This window comes from Pituophis catenifer, unplaced genomic scaffold, assembly GCF_029215685.1.
Source record: "Pituophis catenifer annectens isolate HBS135680 unplaced genomic scaffold, rPitCat1.0.hap2 SCAF_15, whole genome shotgun sequence".
Taxonomy (NCBI): domain Eukaryota; kingdom Metazoa; phylum Chordata; class Lepidosauria; order Squamata; family Colubridae; genus Pituophis; species Pituophis catenifer.
Window position 1 is genome coordinate 1,150,487 of NW_027256895.1, and position 26,983 is coordinate 1,177,469.

At 54.6% G+C, this 26,983-nt stretch overlaps 1 protein-coding gene across 1 annotated transcript; it reads right to left on the reverse strand.

Moving 5' to 3' along the window:
• Positions 1–588: 588 nt before the first annotated feature.
• FGF11 (fibroblast growth factor 11) lies at positions 589–26,294 on the reverse strand. The gene is made up of 5 exons (XM_070954738.1): positions 26,102–26,294; positions 7,146–7,256; positions 5,662–5,765; positions 1,471–1,669; positions 589–695 (listed from the first exon to the last, which is right to left on the reverse strand). Exons 1-5 carry the CDS (start codon positions 26,292–26,294, stop codon positions 589–591), a joined length of 714 nt encoding a protein of 237 aa, XP_070810839.1.
• Positions 26,295–26,983: the final 689 nt, after the last annotated feature.

Sequence of the window (26,983 nt, forward strand, 5' to 3'; positions counted from 1 at the left end):
TATATATATATATATATATATATATATATATATTTCCTTTTCTCTGTTCTATGCTTCTGGAGATGCTTTTTGGAAGTTGCGTTCGCGGCCCGAGGGAGGGAAGCACCATAAGCCCCTGGGTCTCGTTTTGCGTGGAAGACTAGGATCGTCTCTGGTTGCCATAGGAAGAAGGATGCCCCTGTGCCAGGCGCCGGGAATCCCAGCAGCTGGAGAAAGAGCCGTGGGTCTGTCGGAGTTGTGGGACGGAGGTGTCAGCCCCTTTGCAGGGCCAGGGGGTCTCTCCCAGAGAGCTGGGCCCCGTCTTGGCCCCATAGCTTGGGACAGGAGATTCTGGTGGTGGGTTCGTCCTTCTGCGCCTGGGGACGGGCAGCGTCTCTCTTCGCCCCAGAAGGGGGAAAACACCTCCCCTCCCTCTGTCAGCAGATCTCCTGAGCTGATCCTTTGCAAGTCAGGAATGCCAGGGGGGCTGATCGGGTGGGGGAGCCACCCTGAGAACGGAGTGGAAGAGGCGTGTGAAGGTGTGTTTCGGAGGGGCTGGCAAGGGGAGGAGCTGGAGGAGGAGAGGCAGCCCCCACCCCATCCTCAGGACTACGTGGCGGCCGCTTCCTTCCGGGGGGGCCCATCGCCCTCCTCGCCTTTCTTGGCCAGGGCCTGCTCAAAGAGGTTGTGCAGGGAAGGCTCCCGATACAAAGCCACTGCGGAGAGATAAGAGAAAGAAGGGGAGGGAGGGAGGGAGGGAGGGAGGGAGGAAGGAAGGAAGGAAGGAAGGAAGGAAGGAAGGAAGGAAGGAAAGAAAGAAAAAGGAAAGGAAGGAAGGAAGGATGGATGGAAAGAGGCAGAGAGGGAGAGGATAAGGAAGGAAGGAGAAAGGAAGGAAGGAAGAGGAAGGAAGGAAAGGAAGGAAAGGAAGGAAAGGAAGGAAAGGAAGGAAAGGAAGGAAAGGAAGGAAAGGATGGATGGATGGATGGAAAGAGGCAGGGAGGGAGGGGATAAGGAAGGAAGGAGAAAAGAGGGAAGGAAGGAAGAAGGAAGGAAAGAAAGAAAGGAAAGGAAAGAAGGATGCATGGATGGAAAGAGGCAGGGAGGGAGGAGATAAGGAAGGAGAAAGAAAGAAAGAAGGAGAAAGAAAGAAAACAAAAAGAAAGAAGGAAGGAAGGAGAAAGAAAGAAAGAAAAAAAGAAAGGGGAAGGAAGGAAAGAAAGAAAGAAAGGGAAGGAAGGAAGGATGGATGGAAAGAGGCAGGGAGGGAGGGGATAAGGGAAGGAAGGAAGGAAGGAAGGAAGGAAGGAAGTTAAACTGAAATTCCATCCAACAAGTAGCAGCTGTTGAAGACAAGCTGACTTCCTTTCATTTCTCCAACTTCAAGCCGTCTCCAGAGCCCTCCCTGCCCCACCAACCCCTCTCCCCCCCCCAGCAACCCGCTCGAGGGCTTGGGAGGATTTTCCCAGCCACCCAAGGCCCCTCGCCTACCTTCCAGCAGTTTGGGCAGGAAGTGGGCTGAGGCCTTGGTCTTCTTGACTCGGTTTCCCTTCATCACTTGTCCTTCTCGGTTGATGCCCAGGTACCAGGAGCGGCCCGATTCCCGTTGCCGGTAGAGGGTGGAGGAGTAGGTGACGTAGTAATTCTCAAAGACGCATTCCTTGAAACGGCACTCGGCGGTGAAGTGAGCCTGGGGGCGGGGAGGGGGGAGGAAGGTTATGCCCTGCAGGAAGAGAAAGACCGCCCCCCCCTTGACCCCCTCCCCTTAATAAAGTGCCCACTTGCCCCACTGCCCACCAATCGGGAGAAGGGATCAAAGGGAGAATTAGTTTGGACTTATTAAGTTGGGGATGGCGAACGATGGCCCTTTTACGACTTGTGGACTTCAACTCCCAGAATTCCCGAGGCTCAGGAATTCTGGGAGTTGAAGCCCACAAGTCGTTCCCCACCCCTGTGATAAGAAAACAGGGGAGGATAATAAGGCCTGACTCCCTTTGAATTATTTTTTAGCCTGGATTTTCCTAGCTGAATCTGCCAGTCGGGGAAGATTCCTGTATTACAGGCAGAAAACAATAAAGTAGCTACCTTTGAACTCTACATTTGTAGATCTGGTTGTTTGGGCGGGAACGAGGGCGGGAAAAGAAAGACCAATGGCAGAATATGGGGTTCAAACCCTTCTTTTGGTGGGGATGTCCCTCTGAAACCCCTCTGACTGGCTTGCCAATTTTTTATAAAAAATCTTCTTGATTTACAGATAGTCCTCGATTTACAAACATTCATTTAGCGACCGTTCAAAGTTACAACGGCACGGGAAAAAGCGACTTCTGAACGTCGTTTCACACTTACGACCGTTGCAGCATTCCCCAGCATTCACGTGATCGAAATTCAGGTGCTCGGCCACCGATTCGAATTTATGACGGTCGCAAGAGTCCCGGAGGGTCGCGCGATCCCCCTTTTTTTGCGACCTTCCAACCGGCAAAGTCCACGGGGAAATCCAGAGTCGCTTAACAACCGTGTGAGAAATCAACTGCCGTGATTCCCTTAACAACGGCGGAGAGAAAGGTCGTACAATGGGGACAAAATTCCACTTAACAAATGCCTTGCTTAGCAACGTAAATTGGGGGTTCCATTATGGTCGTAATTTGAGGACCACCCGTATTAAATTTATACGCAGCTTGTCTCACTAACAGGCCTCCCCCAGTTTTGGTTCGAGGCCGACCCTGAAAAACATCTGTAAAATAATCCCATCCTGTTTTTTTTTTAAAGGTCGGGAATTTTTCAAATCTTAAAAGTCTCTTCGTTTCCATAACGGTCGAAGGGATTGGGAGGCGGATTTTATTTTTTATTTTATTTTTTACAAAAGGATTAAAGGCAAAGCCATGTTCCTACTCTGCTAATCCCTTTGTAAATGCCTCCATTTCGCTCCTTTTAAAACAAGATTTTCCGTAGCCATCTCCTCTCGGCCGGATTTAGGCCAAATGGGTGGGTGTCATAGCAGGGACCGGCCACCAGGTGGCGATGCTCGTCTCTGCCTTAACCCAGCATTCCTCAAAGAATTCACCCCATAATCCAGCTGGATTTATTTTTTTATTTTTATTTTATTTTTATTATTTTTTGGCCTTCCCAGAATGGAGGGATGGAAGGAAGCCAAAGAGTCATAACATTAATCAGAGCAAAATGTCCCAGCACAAAACATCATTTTTCCCCTCCCCCACTTCTCTGCTGCTTTTGGGGAGGGGGAGGGGAAAATGTTCCCCCCACCCCCAGCCAAATTTCTCCCAAACTCTTTTAATTGTCATTAAACGATCTTGGATACGTGTCTTGGAAGAAGAGAAGGAGGGATGAAAAAACACGGAGGGGCATAAGAAGGACAAGAAAGAGAAGGAGTCCTCGGTTTACGTCCGTAAATGAGCCCAGAATTTCCACTCGTCTTCTCCCTTGTTTCGATGTACAGGTAGTCCTCAGCTTATGACCCCAATTGCGCCCAAAAATGTCCGTGGCTAAGCGAGGCAACGGCTAAGTGAGCTCTGCCCTATTTTACAACCTTCCTTGCCACGGTCGTTAAGCGAATCACTGCAATTCTTCAGTGAGGAACACAGTTGTTAAGGGGGAACCTGCCTTCCTCCTTGACTTCGCTTGCCAGAAAAATCGCCAAAAGAGATCACGTGACAGACACACACACCCCTGGGACACCGCGACCGTCGTAAATATGAACCGGTGGACAAGCGTCTGAATTTTGATCAATGACTATGCTGCAAACGGTCGTAAGTCTGAAACACGGTGGTAAGCCGCTTTTGTTCAGCGCCGTTGCAACTTTGGTCACTAAAAAAGGGTCGTTGGTCCAGGACTTCCTGTAGAGGCGTATAAAATTCACCCACCATCTTGTAGAACTCTGATGGGGAGGGGGTTATTAGGAAGTGCTTGGCTCCCACCCACCCCCAATTTGTGGGGGGGGGGTTTCCTTCATTTGAACCTATTGGGTATTGCTTGGAAACGGGCAGGTTAAGGGGGCTTCTCCCTTGCAACACAGAGGATCCAGGGAGCCTTTGAGTCTCATTATTGGGGTGGGGGGCCACTGGAAATGAAGGGTCTTTGGAGCTAGGAAGGGGTGCCACAAAAAGGAATAAACAGGGGTACTCTGTGTGTGTGTGTGTGTGTGACCCACTTTCCATGCGCAAATCTACTTTTCAAATCAAATTCCAGAGCAGTGTTTGTCAACCTGGGCCATTTGAAGACGAGTGGACTTCAACTCCCAGAATTCCCCAGCCAGCACAGCTGGGAGTTGAAATCCACCCATCTTCAAGTGGCCCAGATTGACAAACACTGCTGTAGCCTAGAGTGTAATGGTGACCTTGGCAGACAGAAGAGTCACAGACTAAAAAAAACACAGTTAGATAAACGGTTGCTGAGCCCAGACAAAGAAAAAGGAACTGAGAACAACAGCTTAAAAGAAACCCTCCCAAGTTTCCTGGACTTTATAGGAGGGGGGCGGGTGGGAAGAGATAGGTATTTTCCGACTTTGGAAGTTTCTTTTAGCGGAACTTTGCCCATAAAGTAGAATTAATTCAACCAGGGCCTGCTTCGGATCCGGAGTACCTCCCAAAGCGGACACGGGGTCCCCAAATCACCCCACACATGAACTGCTTTGGGGAATAAAGAGTGGGGGGGGACCCAGATATGATCAGAAACTTGGCTATGGGAGAGAGGGTGGCAGGGGACAGGTTGAGGGTAGGTGGGAGCAGAAGGGGCAGGGGAAAAAGCCTGGATACCAGACAGGTGTGTTCTTTTCATGGCCATTTTTGCACGAGAGAACTGAGTGGGTCTGGCACGCTGGACAGGGGAATCCCCCTCCTCCCATGGGGCTTCCTTAACAAAGGGCACTTACTAAAACCCCCCACCTCAAAATGCAAAAACCGTCTGGTTCGTTTCCCTACTGCAAATGCTGGAAATCATTCGTCCACCAGGAGTCCACAACCCCCCCCCGACCGCTGCCCCATATCGGGCCACGGTCTGTTCGAAACCGGGGCGTGGAAGCAGTGAGCCCCTCTCCCAGCCACGGATTCACAAAGCCAAAAAGGTTGGGGACCCCTACTCTAGGCAGCTCTGGGTGGCACCTGGTCCTCCCCAGCTGTGCCGGTGGGAAGGGTTGAAATTGGGGGGGGCCAGCAGCAGATGTGGAAGAGAGGAGGGGGGCTTGGGTGGTGGGGGGCAGGTGGGGAAAAAGACCGTCGACCGTTATACGGGAGGTCTCCAAACTTGAGAACTTTTAAGACCTCTGGACAATTCCCAGAATTCCCCAGCGAATTTTTTCTCCCCCATTTTGCTGAATTCAAGATATATTACATCGGTTTCCGCATTCCCACCGTCTATTAAGAAAGTTACCCTATCACACACAAAAAACCAAAAAAAGAAAAAAAAAGAGGGATAAACGTAATCTAGCCCCATTTGTTCTTGTCCTATCCATGCTGAATATTCTGCGAAACTCTGGGGAATTCTGGGAGTTGAAGTCCACGAGTCTTAAAGGGGGCCACGTTTTTGTAGACTCCAGTTATAGGGGATGCAGAAGGCAGGAGATCAGGGAAGGAAGGTGGGGCAAAAGAGAAAACCGGCCTGTTTTGAGGGTAACGAAGCCCATGTTGCACATTCCCCCGCAAGTGACCCCCGCGGGGTCGAGGTACTCACGGAGCTGTAGAGGTAGCCCTCGGCGTTCATGGCGACATACTGTCCAGACGTCGTACTCTGTATGGCCACGACTCGGAGCCCCACCGGAATCAGGTTGAAGAAGGCTGTGGGGCAGGGAGAGAAGGAGGGGAGGGGGCTTCAGAAATGATGCAGAAAATAAAGAACCCCAGGAGCAAACGGGGAGGGGGGGAGGATTGGCTCCCTAGGGGGAGGGTCTAGAGGAGACCAGCCCATTGACTACAGTATCCGGGGTCGGCAACTGGCAGTCCAGGTGAGATTGATGCCCCAGTGGGCGAAATTCGAACCCATAACTGGGTGCGAGTTAATTTAATTTTATTTGGGCGACCCCCCCCATCTCATGAAGTGACTCAGGGTGGGGGGGGTGGGGGTGGGGGAACAAAATTTCAAAGGTAAGAATTCAAATACGGGCAGTCCTCGACTTAACGACTGCCACCAAGCCCAATCTTTCCGTTGCTAACCAAGATAGTTGTCTGGCCTCAATTTTTCGGCCACTGTTGTTGCACGTCGTACAGGGGGCATCCTGGTTGTTAAGCGAACCGGGGCTTTCCCCGTGGACTGGGCTCGTTGGAAGGTTGTAAAAAGGGGATCATGTGAGCCCCTCCCCCCAGGGGACGCTGCGACTGTCGTCTATCCGAATCGGTTACCAAGCATCTGAATTTTGATCCTGCGACGGCGGGGACGCTGCCGACGGTCGTAAGGCTGAGAAACGATCCCCGGTTCCTTTTTTTTCCCAGTGCCGTATATAACTTCGAACAGTTGTAAGTCGAGGACTGCCTGTCATTGTAATTCTCAGCCCTTCATTCCAGTTGCGGTCAAAAAAGTCAAAATGTCAGCCGGAACGGCAGGGAGGCATCGTTTTATGGGGCATCCGGGGCTGCCATCTTGACTTTTTTGACCTCCCTGGAGACGGGGAGGTGGGGGGGCAGATGAGGTGACCCATGGGGGAGGGGGCGGAGGCGAGGAGGAAGAATTGGGCATCTCCCAGGTGTGCTGTATGGCCCTGATTCCCGGGGGAGAACCGCTTGTGGGTCACCAGGCAGCTGCGAAACAGGGACGGGACTGGCTTGTTGGTGGGTCAGGACAGGCCACGTGCCCGGACAGACACCGGCCTGCCAGATGGGACCGCCAGAGATCATCCATCACGGCGCGTCCTCTTTCCTCCAGAACTGGGGTGAGGGTGAGGGGAGGCAGAAAGAGACCCCCAAAACCTGCAGACTAGGAATGGGGGGGGACTTCGGAGTAGAGCTCCTTCCGCTGAGCAGAGCGGGCCGTGGGAGCCGAACACCAAAGCTAGAAGGGACCTTAGAGGTCTTCTAGTCCAACCCCGACCCGCTGCCTTTCTGCCGCTTCCATTGAAGGAGGTGGGGGCAGAGTTCTGGGGCAGCAGCAGAAGGGGCTCAGTGGAAAGGGGCGGGGGGGGGAGAAGCAGGGACCCCGAGAGAGAGAGAGAGAGACCCCCTTACTGAACCCGCTGCCGTCTTCCCGCGTGCCCTCGATGCTGCCGTCCGGATGCGCCTGCAGGTAGTAGCCGTGCCGGCAGAAGAGTTTGGTGATGATGCCCTTCAGCTGCGGGTCTGCGGGGGGGGGGATAATGGGGGGGGCAAGAGAAGAGAAAGTGGGGCGGGGGGTTACTGGAGGGTCAATGAAAGCCTGGAGCTCCTGCGAGGCACCCGGGACCCTTTCCCCCAACCGGGCGCCCTCCGAGGCTTCAGGCGCAGCCGCCCCTCCCGGATCACCTGGCTAGCCGGGAGGACAGGCAGGCTGGGCATGATGGGGTTTGTGGTGCCGACACAGCTGGAAACGGTGGTGGTAAAAGCAGGAAGAGGGGCTTTCCACGTTGCTCCCACAGGGATGCAGGAGAAGGGCAGGTGGGCAGCTGAGCCTCTTCCACCTTCACCCCCCCGCCCTCCCTCCCCCCCCAAAACGTGAATGTAGTTGGCACCTGCAGACTTCTTGCCCTCAAGTGGGGGCAGTGGGGCACCAGATCTCCCTCATGGACAAGGGGAAGGGGAGGGAAGGAAGGAAGGAAGGAAGGAAGGAAGGAAGGAAGGAAGGAAGGAAGGAAGGAAGGAAAGGAGGCAGGGAGGAAGGAAAGAAAATAGAAAAGGGGAAGAAAGGAAGTTAGAAAGTAGGGAGGAAAGAAGGATGGGGAGGGGGAAGGAAGGAAAAGAGAGGGAAGGAGGGAGAGAGGGACGGAGGGAGGGAGGGAGGAAGGAAGGAAGAAAAAAGAGAGGGAAGGAGGGAGAGAGGGAGGAAGGAAGGAGAAAGATGGCAGGAAAGAGGGGGAAAAGTGATGAAAATGAAAAAGAAGGAAGGAAGATAAGAAAGGAAGGAAGGAAGGAAAGGAGGCAGGGGGGAAGGAAAGAAGATAGAAAAGAGGAAGGAAGGAAAGAAAGAAAGGAAGAAGGAAGGGAAATAAAAAAGAGGAAGGAAGGAAGGAAGGAAAGAAAGAAAGAAAGAAAGAAAGAAAGAAAGAAAGAAAGAAAGAAAGAAAGAAAGAAAGAAAAACAGAAAAGAGGAAGGAAGGAAGGAAAGGAGGCAGGGAGGAAGGAAAGAAGATAGAAAAGAGGAAGGAAGAATGAAAGGAGGGGGAAGGAAGGAACAGAGGAAAGAAAGTGGAAGGAAGGAAGGAAAGAAGGAAAGAAAGAAAGAAAGAAAGAAAGAAAGAAAGAAAGAAAGAAAGAAAGAAAGAAAGAAAGAAAGAAAAAAATAGAAAAGAGGAAGGAAGGAAGGAGGGAAAGAAAGGAGGCAGGGCAGAGGGTGGCAGGAAGGCCTGAGTAGCCCTATTAATATAATGCCCCCCCTGCCTCCTGCTTGCCCAGGGGAAGCCCGGTGCCCGCCCTGCCTCAGCCATTCCTGCCCACCCAGCCGGGATTTTCCCACCCTGCCCTTCTGTGCCAAGGCAGCCGAGCTGCAGCCCTCCGGATCTCTCCGGGCCCCCTTCTTCTCTCCTGCGCTCCCCGCTTTTGCTCCCACCGCCTCCTCGGACGCCCCACCACCCCTGGATGATGGATGGCCCCCCCTCTCTCCGGAAGCAGCTGAGGCAGCGAGAAGCACCAGTGGGGGTGGGGGGTGGGGGGTATCTAATCTATCCTGCCCAGGGACGGGGGAGGCATCTCCGCTCATTCGCTCCTCCTCCTGGGGCTTGGCCCGGCCCAAGGGAAGCCACGGCCACCCCTGCCCCGGCCTTTGGGCTCCTGCTTCACAGGTGACCGTTAAGGGTGAGCGGAACAGGGGACTGTGAGGCACAAACATAAGAGCCTTGGTGGCGCAGCAGACTAAAGCGCTGTTAAGTAACACCAGCTGCCTGCAATTACTGCGAGTTCGAATCTCAGCAGGCTCAAGGTTGACTCAGCCTTCCATCCTTCCGAGGTAGGTAAAATGAGGACCCGGTTTGTGGGGGGCAATAAGCTGACTTTGTATAAAAAAGAACACCACTTAGGGCCCCCCAAAAAGCCCTACTAAGCAGGGATATACAAAAAGTATGAAGGCTATTGCTTAACACATTGTAAGCCACCCTGAGTCTCCGGAGAAGGGCAGCATATAAATTGAACCAATAAATAAATAAACGCCCTGCCAACCTTGCCTTTGGCCTTTTAAGAGGAAAAGACCCACAACCATACCCAGGACAGGAAGGAAGGGAGGGAGGGAGGGAGGGAGGGAGGGAGGAAGGAAGGAAGGAAGGAAGGAAGGAAGGAAGGAAGGAAGGAAGGAGAAGAGAGGGAGGGATGGAAGGAAGGAAGGGAAAGAGGAGAGAAGGAGAGAAGGAAGAAGGAAGGAAAGGGAAGAAAGAAGGGAGGGAGGGAGGAGAAGAGGAAGGGAGGAAGGAGGAAGGAAGGGAGAGAGGGAAAAAAGGAAATCAGAGGAAGGAAGGAAGGAAAGGAGGAAGGAAGGAGAGAAGAGAGAGGGAGGGAGGGATGGAAGGAAGGAAGGGAAAGAGGAAAGAAGGCGAGAAAGAAGGAGGAAAGGAGGGAATGAAAGAAGGAAGGGAGGGAGGAGAAGAGGAAGGGAGAGAGGGAAAGAAGGAAAGCAGAGGAAGGAAGAAAGGAAAGGAGGAAGGAAGTAAGGAAGGAGAGAAGAGGGAGGGAGGGATGGAAGGAAGAGAAAGGAAGGAAGGAGGGAGGGTGGGAAGGAAGGAAGGAGAAAGAAGGAGAGAAGAGGAAGGAAGGAAGGAAGGAAAGAAGGAGGAAGCATTGCGTCCTTCCATTCTCACATGTTAATTATTTCTCCCACTGGTATAAAGCCCCATAATGACTTTATCAGTGAATTCCTTCCTACAAGAGTCAGCTTTCAATGCTTTTCTCCCCCCACGCCTCCCCAAAAAAACCCCCACCGTCAATTCCTACCTCCATTTTTCTCAACCAGGTGCAACTTTAAGCCCGGCGGACTTCAACTCCCAGAATTGCCCAGGCAGCACCCAGCTCCTGGGAGTTGTAGTTCACCCATCTTCACGCCAGCCTATAGAACGAGGGACTCTCCAACCTTGGCAACTTTAAGCCCTGGTGGACTTCAACTCCCAGAATTCCCCAGCCAGCGGCTGGGGAATTCTGGGAGTTGAAGTCCACCAGGCTTAAAGTTGCCAAGGTTGGAGAGTCCCTCGTTCTAAAGGGACCCTCATTCCCGCTGCTCCTTCTCCCAAGCACCCCCCAAAAAAGTGGCATTGCCACACCAGCCAAGGGGCATTTCAACCCAGGGCACCAACCAGGTTCGGACACGGTGCAAACCGGGGCTCTCAAAATTAAACCCAAACTGACCCCCCCACACACACCTATTTTTTCACTGACCCGTCTCCCAGGGGTGATCTGGGGGTACCAATGCGAAATCAGCGGCGCGGAAGGAAGGAGGGAGGGAAAAAAAAAATATTTGGATTTTGCTCTCCGTAGCAGCCAAGAAAACCCTTTGAAGGACATCTCTCTCTGAAAAGATGCCTTTTCTTGGCACTCTCTCCTTTCCTCCCTCCTTCTCCCACAGCCTCCTCCGTTCCTCCTTTTGACAGGTCTTGGAAGCCAAAACTAGGACGGTGACAAAAGCTTCATTTTATTTTTATTTTATTTTTTATTTTTTTAAATAAAATCGCCTTCTGGCCCTGGCATCTGGAGGAGGACGCCCGGACTGAAGGTTTTTGGGCAAATTACCCTAAGCTAAGAAAAAATTGCTCTCTTTAACGAGAGATTTTTCAATCAGCTAATGTGGAGTGGAGGAGAGGAAGGGGGAAATTCTTCCATTTTATGCCTTGTAACCAAAGACAGAGAACTCAAAAGACTCTTCCTGGATATATGGGGAGGGTTTTTGGGAGGTGGGGATGGGTGGGAGTCTTGCTGATTTAGAAGCTCAAGAGAAAACAAAACTCAGTTGGATGGGAGGCCACCAGGAGATTTAGAAGCTAAAGGAAAGCAAAACTCAGTTGGATGGGAGGCCACCAGGAGATTTAGAAGCTAAAGGAAAACAAACTCAGTTGGATGGGAGGCCACCAGGAGATTTAGAAGCTAAAGGAAAGCAAAACTTCATTGGATGGGAGGCCACCAGGAGATTTAGAAGCTAAAGGAAAACAAAACTTAGTTGGATGGGAGGCCACCAGGAGATTTACCGAGTTGCATCCTGCCTCTCATCGGGGGCGTATATGCAACCCATCTTCCTCCTCCTCTTTTCCCATAACAACAACAACCCTGTGAGGTGGGCTGGGCTGAGAGAGGGACTAGCCCAAAGTCACCCAATGGCTTTCATGCCTAAGGCAGGACTAGAACTCGCCGTCTCCGGGTAATTCGGGTCTAAACTCCCAAAAGCTGTTTTTCATGCCTAACGCAGGACTAGAACTTCCGGTCGCCTAGCAATTGGCCCAACGTCGCCTAACTGCTTTCGTGGCCTAAGGTGGGACTAGAACTCCCGGTCTCCTGGTGATTGGTCCAAAGTCACCCAGCTGGCTTTCATGCCCTAAGGCAAACTAGAACTCACCGTCTCCTGTTTCTAACCCAGCGCATTAACCCCTTAGAGACCCACCTGGATACCCGAAGTGGAGGTCAGCTGCCAAACCATTCCAGCAGAAAGTTGCTTATGGATCACGCTAGCAGCCCTCCGAGGTAGGCCAGTCAGGAAGCACAGAAATACCGGATTGGAAGCGAACCATGTAAATGTGCTGGGAAATCTTTCTTTCCACTTCATGGCCATAAATGTTGGGTTGTTTTAAGTATCTTCCTGCATCCTTCTTCCCATCCTAGGCTTAATTTGGATTAGGCTGATCCTAAAGCATCATTTCTTTACATAGAGCCCAGAATCTGAACCCAGGACCCATCCCTGTGCATCAGGCCCTCAGGAGTAAGCCGAGTAAGTCCCTGTGGGTTTTAAGGAATTTGGCTCCAGCCCTTAATAATTTCCTGGTCTCGTCCTAGTCACACATATGCCCATTTCACAGAAGGAGAACACTGAGGCCCAACTAACCGGAAAGGGAGAGGAAGCTAAGAAGAAAGGGGTGGCACCTGAAAAGGGGTATCTTTTGCACAAGGGTCTTGTTGGTGCCAGTCTGATGCCACCGGGATGCCCTCCCCCCCCAAGGTCCCCCGGATCATTGTCTTGGCCCTCTGCACATGTTCACTCCAGCAACTAAGAAGTTGATAGCACATAACTTCCCAGAATCGAATTTTCTCCGAATTTTCTTATGGATTGTACAAGAATTTTAAAAATTTGAAATGCTACCTGTGTTTATCTTTATGAATAACTCAAGGTGGCCAACAGCCCCCGCCCTCAATGCTCTTCCCCTTCCTCTTTTCCCCACAACAACAATCCTTATTATTGCTTAACGCATTGTAAGCCGCCCTGAGTCTCCGGAGAAGGGCGGCATATAAATCAAATTAAAAAAAAATAAAATAAAAATCCTGTGAGGTAGGTTGGGTTGAGAGAGGGAGGGAGGGAGGGACTGGCTCAAAGTCATCCAGCCAGTTATGATGCCTAAGGCAGAACTAGAATTCCCAGTCTCCTGGTGATTGTCCCAAAGTTACCCAGCCCACTGTCCATGGCTCCAGTGGGACTAGAATTCGCCGTTTCCTAGTGATTGGCCCAGTCACCCAGCCAGCTTTCATGCCTAAGGCAGAACTAGAACTCACCATCTCCTGGCGATTGGCCCCAAAATCACCAGCCCACTGTCATGGCTCCAGTGGGACTAGAATTCGCCGTTTCCTAGTGATTGGCCCAGTCATTCAGGCAACTTTCATGCCTAAGGCAGAACTAGAAACTCACCATCTCCTGGCGATTGGCCCCAAAATCACCCAGCCCACTGTCATGGCTCCAGTGGGACTAGAATTCGCCGTTTCCTAGTGATTGGCCCAGTCACCCAGCCAGCTTTCATGCCTAAGGCAGAACTAGAACTCACCATCTCCTGGCGATTGGCCCCAAAATCACCCAGCCCACTGTCATGGCTCCAGTGGGACTAGAATTCGCCGTTTCCTAGTGATTGGCCCAGTCATCCAGGCAACTTTCATGCCTAAGGCAGAACTAGAACTCACCATCTCCTGGTGATTGGCCCCAAATCACTCAGCCAGCTTTCATGCCTAAGGCAGAACTAGAATTCTCAGTCTCCTGGTGACTGGCCCCAAATCACTCAGCCGGCTTTCACAACTAAGGCAGAAACTAGAACTCCCAGCCTCCTGATTTCACCACTAGACCCAACCTTTCCCCCAAAAGGCTGTCCAAAGAGGTATTCCAAAATTTCCTCCGGGGTCATTTCACCCCAGCTGACTCTTCCACGGAGGTGGAAAAATAACCTCCCCACTCCACGTTTTTTTAAGCCCACCCACCCCCACCCCACACGGAGACGGGTCCCAACGGTGCCAATTTCCTTATCCTCTCTTAATTCCACCCTGCTTCAGGATGCGCCAGCCACACCGGTCTGCGCCATCCCACAAGGACAGTGACATAAACCGGTTCGTTCGCAAAACCCCTCCCTTTAAATGCGGGGGGGGGGGCGGGGAGAGACACACACCAAGTGTGCAAAACTGCAGAGGTGGGGAGGGGGGCCCTCCCTAATTGATCGTAAGGCATAGCCCCCACTGCTCTCCCCCCCAGAAAGGAAAGGAACCTGCTGGCATGGGCTTGCAGGCTGCCTCTGTTTCTCTTCTTGGAGTGGGGGGCTTGACCTCAGGGTGGGTGGGTTTTGCAGGCTTCCCCTCCCCCGATCTTCAGCGTCCAAGGCCTGGTGGGGCTGTCCTTCTCCTTCTACTCCCCCCCCCCAAGAAAGCCAGGGCATTCCCTTCTGGCTGAGTGTTGCAAACTCCCCTATCTCCCCCCCCCCAGCATCTGGAAGGTCAGGTGGAGAGGGAAAAAAAACCCCAGATTTCTCCTGTGTATTCCCTGACACCGTTCTCCATCGATTTCCTTCCCCCCCCCCCCTCACTCCACCTTCCTGGGCTCAATTAAACCTGGATTGCAAACCGGCGCTGGGGGGGGGGGTTGCACTGCAGTAAATCCTCAGACACCGGCAGACCCACCGTGCATTTCCCACTCCACCCCCCACTCCTCCCGATCCTGAAGGGATCCAGAGAGGATTCTGCACGTGCCTTTTTGGGGACTTTTTGGCTTTTGGATCCTGGCAAGGGATGACCTTCGGATTGGGGGGGGGAAGAAAGCCTCCCTCTCCCAGACCCCTCCCCCAAAACCCGAGCCTCTGAATGCACCCCTTCCATCCCAGCCTCACAAGGCAGGGAGAGTTCAAGGTGAATTCTGCCTTTCTGACAGCCGGAGGGGCCTGGGGCAATGCCCCAGGCGTGCAAAAGAGCCCCTCCCAAATCCCCCACCCCCCAGCCGGATGGATGGATGGCCTGGGACGGCTCCGAGGCCCTCCTGTGCTCCTCCCTTCCCCCCCACCTCGCACACTCCCTGCCTTGCACACGGCAGCTGCAGTTGCAAGGGAGATCTCTCTTCTACAAGGTTACCCAGATGCCAAGGGAGGGAGGAGGGAGGAGGGAGGGAGGGGGCTGCTGGGAAGAGGGAGGGCAGTAAAATATGGGCTTGAAGGAAGCCCCCACCCCACCCCCCACCCGCCTTGATAGATGGACAGAGGGAGGGAGGAAGGAAGACAGGAGGAGGCTGACCCAGAAGTTGGGAGCCTGCTCAGGTGTTGGTCCTCCCTAGGCACAGCCGGGGCGTGGGGGGAGGCAAAAGCCAAGCAGGACTGGTCAGTGGGGCAGGGATCTCAGGCCTCCCCCCCCACCCCCTTGAGCAGTGGGGGAGGGGAGCCCCTAAGCTGCAAGACTGAAGGATGAGGGCCCATTGAGGACACTGGGGCACAGAAAGGTTTGTCCGGAAAAAAATCTAGGGGAAGGGGGCTGGGGGATGCAGGCTTGAAGGGCCCAGCAGGACCAGGGGTGTGGGGAGAAGGACAGGACGTCATCTGGAATGTTTTTTTTGGGGGGGGGGAGCGGGAACTGCCCCTGCTGTATAATTTAAACCTTGGAGAAGACAAAAAACGCGCCCATCAAGAGCGGAGCTGCAATGCAAAATGAAGGGCAGGGAAATCAGTGGGGAGCTGCGGGAAGGGGGGGGCGGGGAAGAAGGAAGAAGGGGCACGGCCGAGCGAGGGGGGGCATCTTTTCTTTTACAACATTTTTATTTTATTCCCCCCCCCGGCATCAAACGCGCCCGTTATCCTTAAACGACTTGGCTGCGTTCCTGCCCAAAGTTACGCGAATTATTTATATGGCTCGGATTGGAGTGCGGGGCGCACGCACGCATATTTGCGGAGCGGTGCCCGGCGTTGGGGAGGGGGGGGGGGAAACCCGGGGCGTTAAGCCAGAGCAAGGGCGTTGGGGAGGGGAGGGGAGGGAAAGCCGAAGGGGTGGGGGGGGGGCGTTAAGCCAGAGCAAGCGAGGTGTCCCCAGCCTTTGAGTGAATCTGGAGGAAAAAGGGAGCCGCGTTTATCCTGGCAGCTGACTTGGAGGGCAGTGTCGTGGGGAGGGGGTGGTCGTGCCCCCCCCCGAAGTCCCACCTGAGTCACGGTGGGAGGGGGAAGGCAGCGCTCGGCAAGCGCTCGGCCCCCGGCCCAGCCTTCCACCTCCCAATCCATCCCATCACCAAACGACAAATGAAACGCGGCTGTTTTCCGAAAGGCGGCGGGGGAAGCTTCGCTTGGCCTCCGCGGACTCTCCGAGACCCATAAATAAATTTATTCCCGGCAATAAAAACGCCTCGTGGTGTTTTTATTTTTTTCTTTTTTCTTTTCTCTCTCTCTCTCTCTCTCTCTCCTCCAGATCTCAAGTCGAAAGGTTCAATTGCCGCTCAGGCGGAAGGCGAGCCCCGCCGGCTCTCCAGGGAAGCCCCTCGGAGGTTCCCCGGCGGAGGGGGTCGCCCGGGATGACCCCCCTCCCCTCCCCTCCCTCTCATCCTTCCCCCCCTCCCCAAATCTCCCCAAGCGGAGCATTTCTGGGAAGCTCTGCAAGGGAATTAAACGAAAGGCGCTTCGCATTTTATGGGTTTTTGGGGAGGGGGGGCTTGCCACCGGTTGAGGTGGGGCCTGTTTGTGGGGCGGGTGGGGGGGGGAAACAAGGCTAAGAAGAGACCCCGGGGGTTGGTAGGTGTGTGGGGGAGCAATCCATGGGGAGGGGGCTGGGGGGATAACGGCAAAGGAGAGAAGGAGGTTGGGATGAAGGAAGGTGAAGATTCGGTGAAGCGCGCCCGCACCGGCTCAAGGTGCCCTCGCTGCTGGGATGGAGGGGGGCGGCCTGGGCGGGACCCCGAGCCGGTAGGTCGAGGGTGGGGGCAGGAGGTAGGACTTCCCCAAAGGGTCCCCCCTTAAACCCCCCCCCCCTACCCCCGGGGAAGACGGGGCTTTTTCCGGAGCTTCACGCCCTGCGCTTGGAGAGGCGGGTGGCACCTTCCCAAGCGCGTAATTGCGCCGCGCTTGGCACGCGGAGAAGGGGAGGGGGGAGGTCCGGCGGGGCCGCTGGCGTTTGCCCTCCCCCCTTTCCCTCCCCTCCCCCGGCACCTTGAACGGCTCCGGGGAGGGGGGAGGGAGGGAGGGGGTTGGGGGTGCCGGAGGAACGGACAGGTAGGTGGATCCCAGGTGCCAAAGAGTGTGGGGAGGCATTTGCGGCCCCCTTCCCTCGCTCTCTGCCACCGCCCGCTTCGGCTGTTCACAAATAGACTGCGCTGGGCTATGGGGGCTCCATTTCAGACTCAGTCACTTCCTTCCTTTTCATTCTCTTCTTCCTCCCCTCCTCCTCCTCCCTCTTCTCTCCCTCCTCTTCCTCTTCCTTTCTCCCCCTTCTCCTTCTCCTCCTTCTTCCTTTCCTCCTTCTCCTCTCTTCTTCTCCTCCCCTCCTCCCACCCCACCTTCTCTCCTCTTCTTCTACTTTTCCTTTCCTCCTCCTCCTCTCTTCTTCCTCCCCTCCCCTCCTCCTCCCCCTTCTCTCCTTCACCCCACCTTCTCTCCCTCCTCTTCCTCTTCTTTTCCTTTCTCCCCTTCTCCTTCTCCTCCTCCTTCCTTTCCTCCTCCTCCTCTCTTCTTCCTCCCCTCCCCTCCTCCCTCCTTCTCCCCCTTCTCTCCTCCACCCCACCTTCTCTCCCTCCTCTTCTTCTACTTTTCCTTTCTCCCCTCCTCCTTCTCCTCCTTCCTTTCCTCCTTCTCCTCTCCTCCTCCTCCCCTCCCTGCCTCCTGCTTCCTCCGTCCACACCAACTTCTTCCTCCTTCTTCCCCTCCTCCTTTTCTTTCCTCCCCCCCCACTCCCTCCTCTTCCTCCCCTCCTCCTCTTCCTCCCTCTCCTTCTCCCCTCCTCCTCCAGTTTACCCAGCTTTCTCTGAAGCTGGTCAAGGCCTCCATTGCTGCCTCTTGCAGAAACCAAAGCCCCCTCCCCATCAGCCCTGACCAGCACTGACCTCCCCCTCCCCCAGCCCTCCCTTCTTACCGGGGGGGGGGGGGGGGGAGGACGACCAATCAGGTGAGTGCTATGGGTCTGCCAGAAGAGGTCGGGGGACAAGCAAGCGCCCAGACTCAGCACAGTCTCTGTATTGACCTGCCCCCCCTTTTTTTTAAGAATTCCAGAGTTGGAATGGGACCCTAAGAGGTCATCAGTCTAACCCTGCAGGATTTTCTAAACCCAATCCCGGCTTCTGATTGCCAGCAGCAATCAGGACCATCTCCAGGCCTGCTGACTAATTCTAGTGGTATTATGGGATGTAAGGGGTCCCTATGAATCAGACCCACTAGGAAAGAGGAGGGAGGTTGGAGCATAAGCCAGCTGCCATGGGGCGATTGAAGCCCCCCCCCCAAAATTTTAATACTGGTCGTCCTCCACTTGCAACAGCTTGTTTTAGTGACTGTTCTAAGTTACAACAGCACCGGAGATCAGGACTTAGGACCGTTTTCCACACTTACGACCGTTACAGCATTCCCGCAGTCAGGGGATCAAAATTCAGACACTTGGCAACTGACTCATATTTATGACGGTTGCATTGCCCCCGGGGGGGGTCACGTGATTCTCTTTTGCGACCTTCGGACTAGCCAACGGAGAAGCCCGATTCACTTAACAACCGGGTTCCTAACCTGACAACTGCAGCGGTTCACTTAACAACTGGCGCAAGGAAGGTCGCAAAAAGGGACAAAGCCCGTTTCACTTTTGCTTAGTCACAGAAATGTGGGGTTACGCTCTGTCGTAAATCGAGGACTACCTGTATTCCAGCAGATTTAAATTCTCCATGATTCACTTAATTATGGCAGTGGTCACTATTTGGAAAAGTGTTTGTCAACCTGGAGCCCTTGAAGATGGGTGGACTTCAACTCCCAGAATTCCATCTTCAAGGGGGCCGCAGGGGATGCTGGGAGTTTGTAGTCCAGCCATCTTCAAGGGGATGCTGGGAGCTGAAGTCAAGCCATTTTCAAGGGGGCCGCAGGGGGATGCTGGGAGCTGAAGTCCACCCAATCTTCAAGGGGGCTGCTAGGGAATGCTGGGAGTTGTAGTCCAGCCATCTTCAAGGGGGCCGCAGGGGATGCTGGGAGCTGTAGTCCCACCCATCTTCAAGGGGCCCGCAGGGAACGCTGGGAGCTGAAGTCCAGCCATCTTCAAGGGGTCGCAGGGGATGCTGGGGAGTTGTAGTCCACCCATCTTCAAGGGGCCGCAGGGAATGCTGGGAGTTGTAGTCCATCCATCTTCAAGGGGCCGCAGGGGATGCTGGGAGTTGTAGTCCACCCATCTTCAAGGGGCTGCAGGGAATGCTGGGAGTTGTAGTCCACCCATCTTCAAGGGGGCTGCAGGGGATGCTGGGGAGTTGTAGTCCACCCATCTTCAAGGGGCCGCAGGGAATGCTGGGAGCCGGGAGTCCCACCCACCTGGAATGCCCTTCCGAAGGGTTGAATCAATTTTGGTATCGGTCTTGAAGGCTCCAGGATCGGAGCAGATGCCACCAAGCCTGGCAACCTCATGAGGGGTCACCTCCGTGGAGGCACCTGGCCGGCTGCCGAAAAGGAGAGACAACTTGGAAACAGGAGAGTCCCTTGGCTCAATCCAGCAGGGGCTCTCTTTACAGGCAGTCCTCCAGTTACGATCCAAACGGCAAACCCTAACCGGTGTGGTCGCTAAGTGAATCGAGCCCAATTTTACAACCCCCCGTGGTCGCAAAAAACAAATCATCCTGAATCAAAACTGGATTGGACTTGTGGGGAGGTCGCAAAATTAGGGACCATATAACCCCGGGATGCTGCCAACTATCATAAATACACGCCCGTTGCCAAGCAGCCCTCAACACAAGCACTGCGACGGTCGTAAGTGCGAGGACCCATCCTAGGTGACGTTTTTTTGAGCACCTGTTGTAACTCGGAACGAACGGCCGCAAAGTGAGGCGTTCCTGGATGATTTACGCGAAGCAACCTTACAATCTTGCCAACCCCACAAAGGGAAAAGCCACCTTTTGAGTTTGGGACACCTGATTTTCCCCAAGTGGCTGAAAATGGTTCAGTTCTAGTTATGGATTTATTTGCCTTTATTGTTTTTAAAATTATCTGAGGTGGCAAACGTACCCAGCACACCTTCCTCCTATTTTCCCCAGAACAACAGCCCTGTAGGGTGGGGGGGGGTTGAGAGAGAGGAACTGACACAGTCACCCAGCCGGTTTTCGTGCCTAAGGTGGGACTAGAACTCCCAGTCTCCTGGTGATTGGCTCAAAGTCACCCAGCTGGCATTTGTGCCTAGGGTAGGACTAGAACTCCCAGTCCTCCTGGTGATTGGCCCAAAGTCACCCAGTTGGCTTTCGTGCCTAAGGTGGGACTAGAACTCCCAGTCTCCTGGTGATTGGTCCAAAGTCACCCAGTTGGCTTTCGTGCCTAAGGTGGGACTAGAAACTCACGTCTCCTAGTGATTGGTCCAAAGTCACCCAGCTGGCTTTCGTGCCTAAGGTGGGACTAGGAAACTCCCAGTCTCCTGGTGATTGGCTCAAAGTCACCCAGTTGGCTTTCGTGCCTAAGGTGGGACTAGAACTCCCAGTCTCCTGGTGATTGGCCCAAAGTCCACCCAGTTGGCTTTCGTGCCTAAGGTGGGACTAGAACTCCCAGTCTCCTGGTGATTGGTCCAAAGTCACCCAGTTGGCTTTCGTGCCTAAGGTGGGACTAGAACTCACGTCTCCTAGTGATTGGTCCAAAGTCACCCAGCTGGCTTTCGTGCCTAAGGTGGGGACTAGAACTCCCAGTCTCCTGGTGATTGGCTCAAAGTCACCCAGTTGGCTTTCGTGCCTAAGGTGGGACTAGAACTCCCAGTCTCCTGGTGATTGGTCCAAAGTCACCCAGTTGGCTTTCGTGCCTAAGGTGGGACTAGAACTCCCAGTCTCCTGGTGATTGGTCCAAAGTCACCCAGCTGGCTTTCGTGCCTGTGGGACTAGAATTCACTTCTCCTAGTGATTAGGCCAAAGTCACCCTTCCGGCTTTCATGCCTAAGGTTTGGACTAGAACTCCCAGGCTCCTGGTGATTGGCCCAAAGTCACCCAGTTGGCTTTCCTGCCTAAGGCAGAAACTAGAATTCACAGACTCCCAGTTCCCAGTCTGGTGCCTTCCTCGCTCGAACTGGCTCTCTGACGCCCTGCCCCAAATCCTCCATTCCTGAAAAGTTTTGGCTGCTTGCAATCAGTCCCATTCTGCCAGCCCCACACCCTGCCTCCTTTCCCCCCCCTTGCACAGGCTGCGGGGATGGGGGGGAACTGGTGACATCCCAGCCTGCTGCCGGCAGCTCGTTTCGGTCGCCTGGAACCCTCACGGATCACTGGCTGCACCGTGGAGTGCCGAGCAGTCTCTGCCTGCCCCCCTCCGGCTCCCCTCCATGTGTCCTTGTTGAGAAAGGCGAGGAAGGCGGCTCACCTCCTTCCCGAAGTCCCACCGTCCCCCCCCCCACTCGCTTGTTCCGCCGACAGAGCCAGGGTTGCCCACGGAGGGCTGGCACCGAGCGTTTGGCACCCCTTCCTCCCAAGGCCTGCCCTCCACGCACCGCTGGAGATGCCCCGCTTAGCACATCTGGGGCGGCCTGGCCCAGCAAGGAAATCTCACCTGCCACGGCCACGTGAGGGGCCACGGAGACACTCTCTGTGCCCCCGAGGAATGCCTTATGTCTAGGGGGCCAGTGTGGGCACTTCGGGAGCGGGGGAGCTTGTCCTCCATTTGGGGTCCCACGCTCGGGCGCTGGGCATGGAGCAAGCAGCGATTTTTCGAGCCGCAGCCCCTTCGTCCTTCAGGGTGGGATTTCGCCCTGCCAGATGTGGCCCAGATTTGAATTCACCCTTCATTTCCCCCCCCCCGCTGTCCTTTCCCCTTCACACCCTAGTTTGATCCCGGTCTGTTCAGCATCAGGGGATTATCTGCTGACAGGCCGGCTAAATCCAGAGCGCCCTTCCTTACGTAATCCCTTTCCGATACTCACTCGGCTGAATTGGAAAAAAATCGTGAAAAGCATCGGAGGAGCTCAGGATCCTTCCCGGCGGCCCGATTTACTCGCAGGAAAACCCAAATGCTTTCTTTCTTCCCGCCAGGAACGGGGGGTCCCAATTTAAAGCCTCCCCCCTGCCCCATTTTCCCTGATGCCCCATTTTCCCCCACACCCCACTCCAACCAGCATGGCAAGGATAGGCCGGAGAAAAGAGGGAGTTCGGGGCTGCCGTGAATTGGGGAGGGGGAGTACATTAGCAGCAGAGGCTGAATCCCACCCCCCCAAACTTTGCCCTCCCCCTGTTTCCTCCCAAAGAGAAATAAATTTGACGGCAGCGGAGAAAAGCGAAGGAAAGCAAAGAGGCTTTTAAAAATGGGTTGCAGACGAAAGAAAGAGAGATAAATGGAATCGGGCAGCGGCTCAAAATGTTCCCCTCTGATTCTTTCTAAGCTTCTTCCCCCCCTCCTTCCCATTGAGGGTGCATGACCAGAGCGCTGGCGGTGAAGTCATCGCAGGGGTGATGATGCCCCTTGCCCTTTAACCCCCACTCCCAGCCTGTCCAGAGGGTCTTTAGGGGGGGTCTCCTCTGTAGGTTTTCCCTGGGGAAGGGGCACCCCACTTCGATCCCTCTAAGAGTGTCTGCAGGAACTCAAGCTAATGCCCATCTCCAGGCTACCATCGCGGTGCCAAGCTGGTGCCCACCATGGCACAAATCAAAAGAACAATTGGTGAATTTTTTTTTAACCTGCATTGGTGCTTGGGTTGGGGGTCTTCCGATGACTAAATGCTTTGCTGCGGATCGGAAAGGCAGCATCTCAGGGATTGAAGGAAAGGGGACCACTCGGAGATAGTCTCTGCGGGGGAAATCTTGCCTGGGGTGGCGATGGAAGGAGGGTTGAACCCTCAGCGGGTGGGCTCTTCAAGGGAGACGTGGCTCAGGGTTATGCCCTGTGGGTGGGGGTGGGGTGCCCCCCACTCTACCTCATCGACTGTGAAACCGTGCCCCACCTCCCTTTCGTACGTACGATTAACACCCAGGGGCCTGGATTCTAAAATTGGGGGGGGGTAAGGGTTCCCACTTCCTGTTTTGCTTTAGAGTCCAGTTGGATTCAGTCGGCAGCTGGATCTTTCCACCTTTTCCAGACTAGCTCTGATGACGTTCCCTGGCTGGGTCATGAAACGTCTACAAGAAAACCACCAATCTCAGAGAGCACCAAAGACCCTACAGTCCTCCTCCTCCTCTCCACAAACTCCCCACCCTCCTAGCACTGATGATGTTCCCTAGTAGGGTCACAAAACGTCTGCAAGAAAATACACAGCTCAGAGACCACCCAGGAGCCCTCATTTCAACCCTGAGCTACAAATATTCTCCTTTATTGCTTCTTTCCAACCCAGCCTTCCAGATGTTCAAGAGACCTCCCCCCCCATGCCTGATTCCCACCCAGAATCCCCCATTGACTGAGGACCGGCCAATGGGGCCACGGCTGCCCACCCAGAGACCCCGAGCTCTTCCTTACCCATCCCTAAAGTTACTCTTGATTTACCTCGAGCTCTTAAGAGGACATACAACTTTGGGGTCCTAAGGGAAGCCCCCCCCCGTCCTTCTCCCCCGCCCCAGCCCCATTGGCAAACAGGCCAGGGCCCCAGAGGAGAGGGGCGGGGGGGGGGCTTCTCAGCTAACCAGCTTTCCTGGTGGTCTCTCCCCCTCCAGGAGAAGCAGATTGGGGTCATGGCAGTGCCTCCAAAAGCCCCCGAGTGAGAGGCAGAGGCCGCCTTCCCTTCAGAGACCTTTAAAATTAATAGCCGATCTGGCTCGCTCTCTTCCAACACCTGAAAGCCCCCCCTTCTCCCCTCCCTTCTTCCTCCCCTGCCATCATTTAAGGCTTATTTATTTGGCCTTTTTCTGCTGAGCCATCTGGGTAGACCCTCAAACAGGCTCTGGGCCTGGAGGAGGAGGAGGAGGAGGAGGAGGCCTCGAGGGAGATGGCAGGAGCTCAAGCCGGAAGGGAGAAAGGGAGGAAAGAAAAGAGGGATGGAGGAACGAAGGAAATAGGAAGGAGGGAAAGAGGGAGGGAGGCAGAGAAGGAGGAAGAAAGGAGGTAGAGAAAAGGGGCAGAAAAATAAGGAAACAGGAAAGAAGGAAACAGGAAGGAAGGAAGTAGAAAGGAAATGGGGAGGGAGGGAGGGGAGGGAGGGAGCAAGGAAGGAAGGAAGGAAGGAAGGGGATAGACACGAGCTAGGGAGGGAGGGATGGAGCAAATAGGAAGGAAGGAAAAAGGGAGGGAGAGAGAGAAGGAGGAAGAAAGGAGATAGAGAAAAGGGGCAGAAAAAGAAGGAAATAGGAAGGAAGGAAGGAAGTAGGAAAGGGAGGGAGGAAGGAAAAAGGAAAAGGAAAGAGAGAGAAAAGGAAGGATAGAAGAGCGGGAGGGAGGAAATAGGAAGGAAGGAAGAGAAAAGGACAGAAGGAAGTAGGAAAGAAATATGAAGGGAGGGAGGAAGGAAAGAAAGAAGAAGGAAAGAGAGAGAAAAGGAAGGATAGAAGAGAGGGAGGGAGGAAATAGGAAGGAAGGAAGAGAAAAGGATGGAAGGAAGTAGGAAAGAAATAGGAAGGGAGGGGGGAAGGAAAGAAAGAAGAAGGAAAGCGAGAGAAAAGGAAGGATAGAAGAGAGGGAGGGATGAAATAGGAAGGAAGGAAGAGAAAAGGACAGAAGGAAGTAGGAAGGAAATAGGAAGGGAGGAAGGAAGGAAAGAAGAAGGAAAGAGAGAGAGAAGGAAGGATAGAAGAGAGGGAGGGAGGAAATAGGAAGGAAGGAAGAAAAAAGGAAGGAAGGAAGTAGGAAGGAAATAGGAAGGGAGGAAGGAAAGAAAGAAGAAGGAAAGAGAGAGAAAAGGAAGGATGGAAGAGAGGGAGGGAGGAAATAGGAAGGAAAGAAGGAAGGAAGGAATTAATTCTGAGAAAGGGCCCAACCGCGACTGGCCAGGCAACCCAGAGGCCATCCAAACGTTTTATCCTTTTCCTGAAATGAGTAAAGAGACCCCCCCTAACCGTGGCAGGAGGGGGCTTCTGGACTCTCCTGGTCTCCCGCCAGCCTTTGCTCCAAACGGGGCCTTACCTGCTGCGCGCGTGCCATTTGCACCTTTCCGTGGGAGTGCGATCTCCCACAACAGGTGTGAATGCACACCCACTCACCCGTCTCTCCTACTCCCAGGGGCGCATGTGCCCATCAACCCTCGAAAGAAGGACCAGTGGAAAATGCCAACCTCCGAGTCTCCTGAATGGCAGCATCAAAGTCCGCCGAACGATAACACCAAAACGCAGGCCGTGCCCCGACTTACGACCACCATTTTTGTGGCTCCGTGAAACATTTCTTCAACGAACTGGGCCCCGTTTTATGACCTTTTGCGCCAGCGTTATTAAGTGAATCACACGGTCATTAAGTGAATCCACCTCCCCTATGGACTTTGCTCATCAGAAAGTCTCAAGAGGGGATCCTGTGACACCCCCACCCCCCCCAGGGATGCTGCCACCGTCGTTAAGTATGAGCCGATTACCAAGCGTCCGAATTTCGATCATCTGACCACGGGGATGGCAGCAACGGACGTAAGTGTGAAAAAAAACAGTCATCAGTCACGTTGTTCAGCGCCGTTGCAACTGCAAATGGTCACTAAATGCAAATGGTCACTAAATGAACGGTCATAAATCAAGGACTACCTGGATCCAAATCCATGTTTTTTTTTCCCCCACAGCAGTTTTGCAGAGAACAAGTGTCACCTCTCAACCACGTTCACCAAAAGGGGCTTCCCCCCCCCAAACTGGGAGTCGGCTGCAAAGCCTGAGGGGGACCCCCTCCCCATTTTAAATCATCCCATACGAAGCGCCCCACTTCTGAATTTTTGCCGAGTTTGTCGAGACTCGAATCTCGGACCGACCCCCCAATATTTCGGTTGGCTTTTCCACACACAACTCTCTTTGCAAAAAAGACTCTCGGCCAACAGGGGGCACTGCGGACCCCTCCTCCGTAAGAAAACTTTGTACTGCCCCCAGTTTTGGCACTCAGTTTGCGACATACCGGATCCCCGTCGCATAACAAGGCGTCCTTAAAGACCCTCGTCCACCACAATCCGCAACCGCACCCCAGCTTTTTACGCACCCCTCCACACGCAAGCAACGGTGCCCCAACTCCACCACCCCTCCTCTTAGTTACTCCTTTTACACCAACTGGATCGAGCGCCCCCTGCAGGTGACCCTTGGAAGCGCCAACGGGGGAAACAGCCCAGCTTTCTCTCCACCGTGGACAGCGCCTCCTGCTGGTGCCTTGCTGGGAAAAGTAGAATCCACCTTGAACCATCAAAAGGATGGAGCCCATCCTGACCACATCCTCACAATCCCCGGGGGAATAAGGGGGTGCCCTCATCCAAAGCAGAGCCTGGCACCCCCGGGGCCATCAACCCAGTTGGGACCCCTCCCTTTTGCCCCTTCAGAGAAGGGGGCATCCGCCCGCCCTCCCCTCCCCTCCCCACCCAAGTCCACTTACCTGGGGGCTTCTCCAGCCGGCCTTTTCTACCCCCGCACAGCCGGACTTTGGAGATTAGGATTAAAAGCTGTTTCTGGCATAAGGATTTGGTCCCTCGCGGGCAGACCTTCCGCTGGGTGGAGATGGGGCGGCTGGCCACCGGATCGCGGATCTCCCGTTTCTGCCGGATCAAGGAGCTGGCTAACGCGGCCATGCCTGCCCCATCCGGAGGGGCTGGGGGGCGGCGGAGAGGGAGCGGGGCTGGGGGGGGACGCTGGCAATCTCCCGGGTCAAGGAAGGGGTGACCCTCGCCCTCCTTTCCTCCTCTTCCTCCTCCTCCTCTTCCTCCTCCTCCTCTCCCTCGCCTCTCTCAGCTACCGAGCTCCAGGAAAGTCGGGGGGCCGGAGAGGAGGTGGGGTCCCCATCAGCCTGTCGGGGGGGGGGGGCAGCACGAAGGATCCCCCCCTTTTTTTCCCCTTCCCGGGCGGATCCGCGCGCCTGCGGGAAAGTCGGGCAGACGAGCGCAGGTGCCCCCGAAGCCGGGTTTAGAGGGGCGCCTGGGGGCCGTTGCTCCCCGTTTCCTTCCTCCTTCCTCCCGCGATCCGGCCCACGGCAGGCAGCCGCTCCCCGAGCCGCCCAAACCGGCTGCCGCCTCTCGGTTTAAACCCGGCGGAGGAGCAGCAGCAGCAGAAGAAGGCGCCTCGCCTGCCCTCCATCCATGCGGCGTCCGCTGCGCTGCGCAGGGTAGGAGGCCAAGCCGGAGACCCTGGCGTGTCCTTCAGAGGGGGAGGGGGGGCGGGGGGTGTAGGGGTGGGGTGGGGGAGGCAGGGGAGCGAGCGAGCGAAGGAGAGGCGCGGTGGGCAGGGAGGGACCCTCGCCAAACTGGGTGTGCCAGGAGGCGCG

What these genes read in the sequence shown, in the direction of transcription:
- FGF11 (XM_070954738.1), bottom strand. Translation starts at nt 26,294, where the DNA reads ATGGCCGCGTTAGCCAGCTCCTTGATCCGGCAGAAACGGGAGATCCGC. An exon ending in CCGGCTGGAGAAGCCCCCAG is followed by an intron (nt 7,257 to 26,101) that starts GTAAGTGGACTT and finishes CCCCCCCCGCAG; the next exon opens with ACCCGCAGCTGAAGGGCATC. An exon ending in GGAAGACGGCAGCGGGTTCA is followed by an intron (nt 5,766 to 7,145) that starts GTAAGGGGGTCT and finishes CCTGCCCCACAG; the next exon opens with CCTTCTTCAACCTGATTCCG.